At 38.7% G+C, this 12,739-nt stretch overlaps 1 protein-coding gene across 1 annotated transcript in view; it reads left to right on the top strand.

The window, feature by feature from the left end:
• Positions 1 to 12,739, top strand: part of commd10 (COMM domain containing 10) — a 58,395-nt gene that overhangs the window by 4,049 nt on the left and 41,607 nt on the right. The window contains exon 5 of the mRNA XM_004072201.5: positions 2,157 to 2,267. Coding sequence (XP_004072249.1) covers positions 2,157 to 2,267 — 111 coding nt within the window. The remainder of the gene's footprint in view (positions 1 to 2,156; positions 2,268 to 12,739) is intronic.

Genomic DNA, 12,739 nt, shown 5'->3' with positions numbered 1-12,739 from the left:
TAAGATGGTGAGTAACATGTATAGCTCAAGGCGTCACTGGAGGCTTTAAGATAATCTTTCCTCTGCTGTTCAACAAATTAGTCACATCAACTCATCACTAATTAGCTTTTTCTTTCCCATATCTACCAACAGCAAGTTACGTGACAAAATGTCCCTGTTTTCTGTTGTGATTGCGAAGGAACTCTCTGAATTAATGTTTTTTTATTTAAAATATAATCCTCTTAAAAAAACACAAACAGAAATGTTTCTAAATTTAGTGGGATAGGATTTAAAGTGGAAAAAAAAAACCTATCCAACATTCAACCAAATGTCTGTGCTTTTTTTAGTAAATTAAATTCTCATGCGTTTAGTTAGATTTATTTTCCTTCTACTAAAATGAAATTGGATCACATAATGGAGCTGTAATGTCAAAGACTTGAAAAATGTGGCCAAGCCTTTCCCTTCCTCACACCTGTCCTCTGATGCTGTAGAAGCATCCAAACCCAATAAGTCACATCTGTTTTATTATTATTATGGCCTCTGTCTGCATCATAAAACACTTAAGTGCCTTGCCTTGACTCAGTGCTGCTAATTCATCACACTGCTGCCGCTGACTGATAACATTTCCCCTCAGTAAATCACACCAGCAGGTGGGAGGTTGCTGAGATGAGTGTGATGGGACACTACAAGGTTTAAAATCCCATGGGCTTGTCCATAGATGTTTTATAAAAAATAAAAAAAAGGGTTGGACAGAGGTCATTAGCAACCCAGTAACACAGGATACAAGATAACTGGTACACATTTTAAAATAAATTTTGTGTTAAAATCAACTTGTGGAAACATCTGGATTTATAAAGCACCAGTTTAAAATTGAGGTTGTCTCAAAGTTCGACACAAAAAGCAAGAAACATCAAGTTTTAATAATTACAATTCAGTCACCATATCATTCCATTAAGGTCTGATTATAGTAATTGTGTAATAACAGCCTTTATAAATGACCAAACCAGATTACATAGAGGGATTTTCAGTGTAATCCCTGGATTGAGGAAGCAAAAGGGGACATTGGAAAAGGAAAATCCTCAATGGAAGATGGAAAGAAACCACCAGCACAACCAGACTCAGCATTCAATTCAATAAATCAAACAATACTAGTTAAATAATTGAGTGAACATGTCTCTATAGGGTAATATTTTATAGACCAAACATAAAGTTACAGAGCGATAAATGAAGACATTTTTGCTATCAATCTACATAAACATATTTAACAAATTGGTTTTTGGTGTGATCTTTTTTTTTTTAAGTTATCGTTCCAGTCAGTGAAGGGGAATCCAAACCTTTTGCAAAGAAGGTCAGGAAAATAGCAGAAATAGTTATCTTATTTAGAAGTACATACCATTGTGGTTTTCACAGAAGCAAATAACTTCTGTTCTTCTCGTTTGGCCCTTAAGGCTCTGAACGTCAAGCAGCCACAGGCTGTTGACACATGTTTACAATGCCTATAACATAATTTAGCCAATCACAAGAAATGTTACTTCTCATGGAAATTACTGGAGGCTTTATATTACTGATTTTATGACAGGAGCCGGTAGAAATTTGAACGCCTGGCGCATTGGGCCCAGACTTTGGACATGCCTGTTTTAGTGTTTAGTGTTATACAGAATCCTAAAGTAAATGATTGTGTTTGGCGGAAAAACCTTTAGTCTCTGTTAGTAATTCAAAGACTCTCATATGCTAAAAATCCTCTGAACCCATCTACGACTCAGAAAACTCAAGTTCTGATACTTTTTGTTTCACTTTTCACAACCTTTTGATGTTTTTTCCCCACAGTCAGTAAAAGAAAAGCACAGAGCCGTCTTTCCATGTTCCCGTCACCTCCTTTGACTGTTCTCAGTATGTTCATGAAAGTTCTCCTTCTTGCACATCAAGAAACGTGTCACCACTCTTCCCGGTCGCTTCCTCACTCTCAATTTGGGAATTTAACTGTTTCTGCTTTTCTCATGAATAGTCCTGATGCTCTTATTTAACATGAAACACAATAAAATGACCAAAAAAAAAGAGAAACTTTTATGCATTAACAGTGTAAGAAGGCCAACAATTGCTGGTCTTTGTGAAATCCACCTGCAGTGTATTTATGCAACAGATTTGGTAAAACTAATTCTTGTCTGTTTGTCTTCTAGCTGGATTATGTTGGCTGGCAGTTGAACCTACAGATGGCCCAGTCCAGCCAGGCCAGACTCAAGTCTCCCAGCGCTGTCCTTCAACTGGGGCTCCGCAGCGAAGACTCTGTGGTATGAGCTCATGGTTTGCAGATTCCTGTTTGTCTCTTCCCTTTATCTCATGCCGTCACCGTGTATGCATAGCAGCCGCAGCATGCAGTGCAATTAGGTTATTATTTTGCACTCAAACTACCCAAGAAGAATCTCCCGAATGCCCTTCTCTAAACAATAAGCAGCAAACTTCATTCTGTTTGTCTCCAACAAGCTTTGGAGTGACTGGAGCGTAAAGACCAGAGATCAGGGAACTTGTTATCTGAAACAACTAGGGTCTCTTTGTGGTCTAGAGAGCCTTAACTAAAATCATGCAGCATGTGTGTTTATTCTGGAGATGAATTTAAAGTCCATTAGAGATGATTAGCTTTGCTCTCCACATTCTATGCAGTTCTTGCATATTTTAAAAAACCCATTTGTGAAATACCCTGATAATCCCTCAGTCCAAGGCAGTTGTAATATAATAATAAAAATAAAAAACACCAGGAAATCTGAAGAAAATATTGTTTTGACAGTAGATTTGGGTAATGCCACATGCTTACTCTGACTGACAGGACTTTATAATCCTCTTTTACTCATTTCTGTCTTTTCCTCTGGGAGAAATGCTGCTCTGCTAGCTCCTCAAAATCGGTTTCCTTGTTACGGTAAACAGTTTTCAACCTTTGAAGCGCGTGGCTTACATTTATTTATACTTAATCTTTTATTTCTCCTAACAAGATCTCAACAGTTACTCGGTGAAGCTTTGTTGGTGTTTTAACAAACAAACCTAAAGACTGTAAAGGCTCCATGCTACTGTTGTCAAGGATACAGGAAATGTTAGTTATGGTCTTGAGGCATTCATTCTTTTAAAACAGTTTCTGCCTCAAATCTGTGAGGCTGATTATCCTCTGAGCCTGGATAGTGTTGTTCCAGCTGACTAGCCAAGTGTTTTTCCTTGAGTGCTGCTTTGTATTCAGCCCCTGGAGAATGCCGGCTCAGCCTAAACGTGGAATTAACCATGACATATTTAAATTCTGCCATCTTAAATGTTGGCCTATAGGCAAAAGCTAAAAAAAAAAATGTCTTTCTTTATCTTTCTGAAAGCTGCTGCAGTGAGACTCTTTTAATGTTTGGGACTGTTTTCTGCTGTTTTCCTTGGGCTTAAAAGGGAGATTAATTTATTTAAATCCACTAACACAATTCCCCTTGTGGGAGAAGATAGCTTTGGGGCTAAAACAAGGCAGGGTAAACGAGGAGAATCACTCAACTTCAAGGTGCACTTCTACTTTTGACCTGCTGAGGGCACTATTGTCTCACAGATAGTTTAGCATCTCATGTGAACAGAAATAAAAAGCATAGAATTCCTCTCACTTTGTATTGACTCTTTTAATTTTCTTAGGTGTTTTCTGATGAATGTTTCCTGACAACATCTTAGTTTTTTCTTTTACCCTGAAGAGTTTTTGTGTGTGGTTTCTTTGGAATTTTAAATGTAAATTAGTGAAATGAACACAATTCAGTAGAAACTGTCATACTAATTTTTTTTTTTTACTTCTTAGTGTCCTAAAGAAAGAGACTATAAGGAAAACAGCAAATTGGGGAGAGTAGAGGATTATGATGACGAAAACCTGGGTGTGAGTAATGAATGCAAAGAGGATAAAGGTGACAAAATTAGCAGTAAGGAATAAAGACAGTAGCACTTTATGTTGATTTCCTGGAACCCAAGTAGAGATTGGGGCTCTCCCCTTCAAACAAGCCTTTTATTTCATTAAAGCTGTCACCGAGGAGGGGGAGGACTGCCAGAGCGTCTCATATCTCTTTCTCTAAACAACATGTGACATGCAGAGCATCTTGAGTAAAGTAGATCTGAGAAGACACTTGAAATTAAGAGAGCTCTGATTTTAAAGACCCACTCCGGTGAAAATTGTGTTTTGTTTTTTGACATGTTTTTGTGGTATTTTTCTGATGATGGAGGACATCTATAAGTCAAAAAGAGTCAAAGAGTCAAAGAGTATTTCTTTATTTAAATCATGCGGGACCATGACCAAGAGCAGATACAAAAAAAATGCAGTTTGAAAGTATTTGTGACGTAGAAAATACGCTGGGCGGGACACAAGCTCCCTGCTCCCAGTGAAAGGGAGGAAAAGGGCGGGCGGGGTTGCTACCATGGCGTGGTCCTGCCCACAAGTCAAAGGCGAACTTCTAATGAACTACTGCCATACCGCAAAAACTATGCTTTTTATTTTGGCTAAAATCTGCATATTCATTGTTAAAAGACCTCTGGGAATGCTTTTAAAATAGCTCAAAAGGTGATTGGAGTGGGAAAGAATTAGGTGCCTTTGCTGTAGGTTTACAAGCATGTGTGGACTGGACATATATTGTATGATAAGATAAATAAATCACCCTTTCTGCGTCTGTATAGAAGTCACTGTATCACCCCACTCAAGGGAAACACTTTTTTAAAAATACATTGAATTTGTTTGAACCGTGTAAATGCATTGCTGGACCTCATTGGCCAAACAAATGAGTTGTTTCTGCCAATTCCTATAATGTTTTAAGAGCATGTTTACAGCGCACCCATAAAGATCAGTGTTTTATTTGATGCAGATATGTCACATCACTTGTGGCGTAGTTTGCTCCCCTGTGGAGGGAAGAGCTGACGCAGAGAAATAGTGTGATTGATCTGCTGTCAGAGGGGGAGTTAAAGAGAAGATTTGATTCGAGCAGAGAATGGAAGGGAGAGGTAGAGGAAGAGGATGCAAGCAAAGGTGAGAGGAAGGACTAAGTCGCAGGAAGATTTGAGATTGACAATGAAAGGATGACAGCGGGAAGGCGTTAAGAAGTAGTGAGAAATGTTCTAAAAGTTTTCATGGACCCAGCTGAAATAGTAATAATTTTTAAAATGAAGTCCAACCAACTGGGAACTAGCTTTATTGCTTGTTAGACTACAGTTACGTTTTACTTTTTATCAGCACATTCTGATGTCTTTGTAGTTTTTGGATTTTTTGATTGGTAGTTCTGGGCCTGTATAGAAAGAGACTCTTTCTGTTTTTTCATGGTGCATAAACCCACTGCAGAAGGCAGCATGTCCTTTTTTTTTACATGATCTTTCTGTTTAACATTGAGATAATGAAGGAAAAGAGCACTCAGAAACATAGGTAAACTTTCCTTAATTTAAAGTGTTTGCCTGTGGAGAATGAATAATGTACGATGTGAGCACAAAGACCAGCAAGGATTGGAAAACATTTTCACTTCAGGGGAGAAAAATCCTGCTTAATAAATGTTAACCTGTGGTTATTAGCTTTTATGAAATTTCTAAATTCTTTATATGTTTAATACATTTCATAACCATGTCCTTTTTCCAGCTCACCTAAACCATTTTCTGACTTCCCTGTTGAAAACCAGTTGCTCAAGTTTGAACAGAGTGCAATAACTGTTTGAACGTTTTCATTTACCTTTTTTCGAATAGCGTTTACCATAAAAAAACAAGATAAATAAATAAACTGACAAGTTGCCAAGTTATCTTGAATGATACAATCATTTACTATTATACAAAGTGGATAAAAAGAAAAAAGATTAAAAAAAAAACCCACTAAAGACAATGAAATCCAAACAAGTCAAATAAAAAAGGTAAATAAAATAAAATAATTTGCCACTAACTACTTAGTATTAAAAGCCTGTCTAAAAAAATGTTTAGTTGAAAATTGTAATTGTTTCGGTTTGATATCATGCACATCTCTTAGGATATTATTCCAAAACCAGAGTCTGGCACCGGTATCTGCTTGGTGTACCCACCCCCCTTGGGTACACCCCAAGGGGGGTGGGTACACCCCCCTTGGGGTGTACCCACCCCAAGGGGGGTGGGTACACCAAGCAGATACCGGTTGGAAGACCTTAAAACTCTAGAATGGCTGCAAACAGTTACAGGCCGGAGGAAGACGATTGAGAGGTTTACAAACAAACAAAAGTTTAAACTCAACTCTAAAAAAAGACATTTCTCTAGAAAAGTGGGCCGTTATGGGAATAGTGGTCCTTCAGTTAAGTATTGGTGAAGTCCTGTGGTTGCTGAACTTTTTCCAGCTTGCATTGTGTGGACAACAAAGCAGTGGAGCAGCATGTTGAAGCTGAAATATGGATGAGATTTACTCATAAATTGAACAGTGACTGATGGCTCATCTGCAGTACCAGTTGTTCCATTATAAAAATTTGGCCTTGGAATCATTAGCTAAGCATTAATAATGCAGTTGCAGCGTTGCACTTGAATATATTGCAGTCAGAAAAGTCTTGGGTGAACCTGGAATGACTCAGACGGTGTCTTTAAAGAAAAAAAAAAGCAAGAATTGAAGAAGGATGCACGCTCTGGCAGCTGATCAGTTTTTAATCTAACACTATATGAACTGGAAATGCACAGACAAATATTAACCACAGGGATCCTTTAAGCAAAAATATATAATCGGTTAATCAGAAGGGTGTCAGACTTAGACTTAGTGATAATAAAGTAATAATTATAAATTTTATCACATTTATACAACTTTTTTTATTAATTTATGCCTTAAAATCTCTTGAATGTCAGACCCACCTCACTTGTATCTTGTTGCTGCTTTAATTAAATTTAAAAAGCTGAATTAGAAAATTGGATTAGCAACCAACTGTTTGTTATGTACAAACATGCCTGTCACTCTGATGCATCAGAAAGTTAAAATAACTCGCTCCTTTTTTTTTTTTACTTTGAAAGGAGCAGCTGCTCCTCTGCTCAAAGGTACGGTGACATTTATAAACCTGTCCATGCGCTGGAAACACTGCCACTGGAGGTTTTAATATTCACCTAGCCAGGCTGCAGGGGCAAGCTGAGAACTGCACTAATACAGCTGCTGCTTCTTTTGGCTTTTTCTTACCCTCCACTTGGGCTTCAAAGAATATCTGTGGTTGCCAGGCTTGATGATAGTTGATAACCTACAACTTTTCCAGGTTTCAAGACTCGTAGGAAAATGAATGTACAAAATGCTTCCTTCAGTAAAAACTTGCATTTTCTTTTCCTCACCCTACAGTGCCTTTCATCAAGATTTATAGGTAAGAACAGCTTTTTAACAGATCAGTGATCTCCATTATGGCCAATTCTGCTCCTCGCTGTAGAAAAACTAAAGTACACTGTCAAGTTTTATATATATATAGACCAGTTTTACAAATCTTCCTCTCTGCCTTTAGGGGCTTTACTGTCTACAGCATTTTATACCTTTTTTCCTTAAACCCTCTGCGCTTATAGCACTGGACTTTTTCCTTAAAAAACACAAATAGAAGAGTAGTGGAGGGCAGAAAAAGCAGCTGAAGAAGAACCCCTGCTGCGGGGACACTGAAAGCAACGGATGTCAGCGAGGAGAAGCACAATAAACATTGGGGAAATAAGATCTTGAAGGAAGTCAAGAATCTTCCAGGTGTTGGAGATAAAAGCCTTTCCTCTCACTCCATGAATGAGTACCCAAAAAGAAACAAACACTCATACTCAAAGATCACTTCCTTATGAACCAGAAAAAAACATCCAGTGTTTTGAAAAGGTCATTTAATTAGAAAGACGATTCATGTTTAAAGGCCCTCTGCAATGAAAATCCTGTTTTTGGTGTTTTTAACATCATCTTGGGGCATTTTTCTGATGATAGAGGACATCTATAAAGAAAATTAGTACAGGGGGTGGGCCACAAGCTCCCAGTCCCGAGCTCTCAGCTACAAGAAGGGGAAGGGGGGCGGGGTTGCTCTGCGCCAATCGTCCTGCCTACAACGATCAGGCAAATTTCTAGTGAACTAGAGTACTGACACTATACAGAAACTATATCCTAGAAAATAACACAGATTTATTTTTATTTAGGCTAAAACCGACATAGTGTTTATTAAAAGACCACTGGGATCGCTTTAAAAATAGATTACAAAAGATGATTGGAGTGGGTTTTTCAGCTAAATATTTAGCTTAGTCATTTTCTCCCTTTTTTTTTTAACTCAAAACTCAACAATTCAGTTTTTTGGGGATCAAAACATTACTGGAATATCTTTCAATCACAAACTCATTAAAGTCTGAAAACTACAGATTGTCGTTCCTCCAGGTCATCTTTGTCTTTTAATGGCTTTACAGAAGAGCCTCTTGTTAATGTCTTGGGTTTTTACTGGGCAGCCTGCTCTTTAAATTCTGTTAAATTCAAATGCATGACTTCCTCCAGCTTTAAATGCCTCAGTTCTTTTCTTAAAGGTCACACATTTTAATCAAACCAACAGACTGCAACACAAACTATGTTTTTGACTGGATAAAAGAGATGAGGCATTTCATTGTCTGAATGGAGATAACTCTTTAAACATCAACTTTTAGTTAAGTTGTGACTTCAAGAAATCTCAAACTGCACTCATTTTAAATTTCTCATCTGTTGAGAGTCTGTAAGCATCTTTGTAGCCCCGCTGTTAATTGCACTCATTCACACACACACATGTCTCTGAATTGTCAAGGGGATGTCATTTCTGTCAGATCAGAGAGTTGCAGCATCTTTGACTTGCATTACGCTGCTGTTCAAGTTTCTCTCTTGCGGCTCCCAAGACAAAAATCACCATTCACGGTTCCTTCCTTTCTTTTATTTAAACCTTATTCATAAGTTAAGATCTAGCTTGTTTTTATTTTCTTCAGGAGAAGTTTTGTGTCAAGCTGTCCCCAGCTATCTACATGCATACTCTGACAAAACTCCTGTTTGTGGAAACCTGCCTGTTTGGTTATCAAAGCTTTCAGACTTGAAAGGCTTTTTCTTCCTGTGATTCTAATTTACTCTCTCTGTTATGGCTTACAGCCCTGGTGCTGTAATCAGAGAAACGGAAGGTCTTTGTTCCAAAGAACATAGATTGCCCTCGACATACATTTCAAGCAATCCAAGTGAAGGGTGCACCTTTATTTGTAAATGCAGTTAGCGGAAGAATGCAGTCAACAATCCCTTTTTGACTTTTTGCAAGGAGGTTCTGTGGATAAAAGCCCTCACCTTGAGCATTGCATGATGTTTCTGTCAATCCTGCATCATGAGCAGCAGGCCAAACTTGAAAGTCAGCTCAGTGCTTTCATGATGAGTTACATAAATCCCGCTTCTTTCCTCCCACATGCTGTTGTCATGTCGACTCTGCAAACAACACATCCTGCGTATATCCAACCTGTTCATTTATCGTTTGAGGGATTACATGACCCAATCAATATATTGGAGGGTTTAGATGTAAATAGTACCATGTTCAAATCCTTCACTCAATGCCACCCACCAGCCACAAAGCACAAAAGCAGCTTTGTCTCAGTCTCTACTTGCCTTGCTCTACATGTCCCAAGATGCTTTGTTACTTTGTGTGCACATCTTTTTAAGAGTCCTCCTTTTCTCTCTCCATCTCTCTCTGTCTTTTTCTCCATCCCTCCCTTGCCCTTTCACTTTCCCACTGGTAATTTGTTTTTTTTCTCTGGTGGGATTTGGGATCCCATTCATTGGGAGCACATTGTTCGGCTCTTATCCACTGCGGCGTTTGGGCCCCGAGAGGCAGAATGGGTGACTGTGGGTGCTTTCGTCTCTTCCTCCCTCTCTCTTTCTGCCCCCATCTCTCACCAGCTCACTCCCTGCTTCTTGCCATGCGATGATGTCATGGCTTTTATTTGCTGTGGGGTACCCATTGATTCTCTCTCCTTATTACCCACTCCTCATACTTCCCACTTCTATCCTGCTTTCCTCCAATCCCCAATCCTATACCTTTTATTTTCCTCTTTTCCAGATTTTTTTACGTCTCAAAAGGCACTGGGGGTATTTGTAGATGCTTGGATGTTGTTTTGCACACCCACAGAACATGTTTGACACCTAGATAGGAATGGCATCAGGATCTCAAATCCTACCGCAATTCCTATTTACATATCATTGGTTTAATGTCTCCCTTTATTCCTGTATCACCCATTCCTGTGATTACTATTCATCCCTCACCAGGCTGCTCAGTTCAACACACAGCTTCTGCACTAATCATTAATCCGTTGATAGCATGGTGCCATTCTGCCAGAGCTTATGACGACAGTGGTAAAGGAAATCATTTCAGTTTTTTGTTGTCGTTTATTTTGGAGAAGCTGCTCTGCTTCTTGGCTGAACTGTGGGTGAGAAATCTATTTCAGTTTAGACAAGACGCACTGATTGCAGAAGCATGGAGCCAAATCACATTCATTCATTTCAGAGAAAATTGTTTGATGGGCACAAACGGCTGAAAAAAGATGTGTTTTTATCATCTGGGTTTCCATTTAAATGCTAAATACTAGTAATAATCTAGACCTAATAGAGTACAATGAACAGGTTGTATTCTCTGGGTTTTTGCTTTTTCCTTTTTTTTTGAGTCTGGGAAGTATTTTGTATGCTTACATCACAGTAGATCTAAAACAAATCAAAGGATATGAGCATCAGGCCTCTTCTGTGCTTTGAAAATCTGAATATAATGAGTGGGTTGCAGCTCAGCACAGTTGTCATTCAGCATACAATGATAGAGTGCAGAGTGCTTCCTTTTACTGTATGAACAAATTGTCAGTGTCTTACTGAAAGGCCAGTGTCTTTGAAGTTCCACTGGCATTTGAATGTTATGATAAAAAGTAGCTTCAGGATGACGCATGTTTATCTCCAAGATGGGTGTAACAGTATATAGTATAAAAGCTCGCTGTGTGTCAGTCTGAAAGTACCACAGCCAGCAGACAGCTGGATTGATTACACGCACACAAAGTTAGCACAAAAAGGACGGAAATGTGTGTTTGGTCGAACGTTTCTTGTTATGACCACGTTGGAAAGGAGCATACAGTATAAACCAACTCTGTTACCATTGTATTTTAGAATTGGAAAAGAAGTGAAACGTCTTCAATAATGAAAAATAAACCAAGTCCAGTAGATTCCTTTTTTCCCCCCTACTACTTCAGTTTGCAACAGTAAAAGCTTTATGACTAAGAAGCCTTGCTCAATTATGCGCTATTTCTTTACTGCATATGTGAAATTGACGATCTTCAAATCGGTAAAGCATTGGGAATGCCCCATAAGTTTTTAAAGACCCTCCAATGGTGTTTTTAACATGCTTCTGTGTAGGCCTGCACAATATACCGCAAATTTATCATTATCGCAATATCAAGCTGTGCAATATCCATATCGCAAAAGACAGCAAATTTGCAATAAATGGTTACCTTAGATGTGGCCAAACAATCTTATAGCAGCTTGAAGTGTTTAATGGATTGAAAGAATCCCTTTCTGCATTTGACCAATCAGATGGACCCCTTCACGTTGTCAACTAATCGGATGGCGCCCTATTATGTTGTATGTTCGCCTCCTATGTCAACAAGGGTCATTTGCAGTATAATTTTTAAGCTGTTGTAATGGAATGGGAATAATATTTTTGGTTGTTTTGCTAATTGTTTATATACCGCAAATTATATCGTTATCGCAATATTAATCACTGATATCGCATATCGCAAGTTTTCTTCATATCGTGCAGCCCTAGTTCACATCTATCCAATTGAAATCCAGCTGGAAACCAGACGGCTTTCAGCGTGTCTTTGGGTTGTGTCAAACAGCCACTACCTACATTTTGCGCTTTTTCCTGGTATGAAATGTCGTCCTTTCGTGATCCATGCGTGACATCCATAGATCAGAAGTGTTTCTGGCGTTCGTCCATGTGTGTCGAGGGTTTCGGCCGATTTACGTGAATTTAGTTTTGAGCTGTTCAGAATTTGTTCAGAATTATTTGTCTGTTCAGAATTGTACAGTTTGTATTTTCCGTAGTTTATACGCTAGGCCTGCACAATATACCGCAAATTTATCGTTATCGAGACATCAAGCTGTGCAATATGCATATCGCAATAAATGGTTACCTTAAATGTGCTAAAACAAACTCACGGCAGCTTGAAGTATTTAAAGAATCAAATAAATCCATTTATGCGTTTAACCAATCGGAAGGACCCGTTAATGTTGTTAATCAATCAGATTAGCCCTTTATGTTTGATGTTTGCCTCCTACGTCGACAAGGGGTATTTGGAGTATGATTTTTAAACTGTTGCAGTTAAATGGAAATGATGTTTTTGGTTGTTTTGCTATTTGTTTATATACCCCAAATCATATCGTTATCGCAATATTGATCACTAATATCGCATATCGCGAGTTTTCCTCATATCGTGCAGCCCTACTCCTGTGGCATTTTTCTAACAATGGAGGGCAAATGTGTGTCATGATTCATATCATGGTGAATCACGAGCAGACGAAAAAAATGTTGATGGAAAACGCTTGTAGCTGTGACGTAGAAGTTAGTACGGTAAGCCACAAGCTCCCTGCTCTGCTCCATTCTGATGCATCCACCTGCAGACGGCTAGATCCATGTACGTTTTCATTTTCCTCGTCCAAGCTGGCATCTGGCTCAAAACCGCATGGCTGGATGGCTCTAATATTGCTTGCTATTTTTGCTGCACCGGTAATGTTAGGTTGGGGGGTTTGAGGGGCTGGAAGCTAGTGGGAGAG

This window comes from Oryzias latipes, chromosome 9, assembly GCF_053564925.1.
Source record: "Oryzias latipes strain Hd-rR chromosome 9, Olatipes_Hd-rR_3.1".
Taxonomy (NCBI): domain Eukaryota; kingdom Metazoa; phylum Chordata; class Actinopteri; order Beloniformes; family Adrianichthyidae; genus Oryzias; species Oryzias latipes.
The sequence above is the reverse complement of the archived record's forward strand: the minus strand, read 5'-3'. Positions and strand labels throughout refer to the sequence as shown.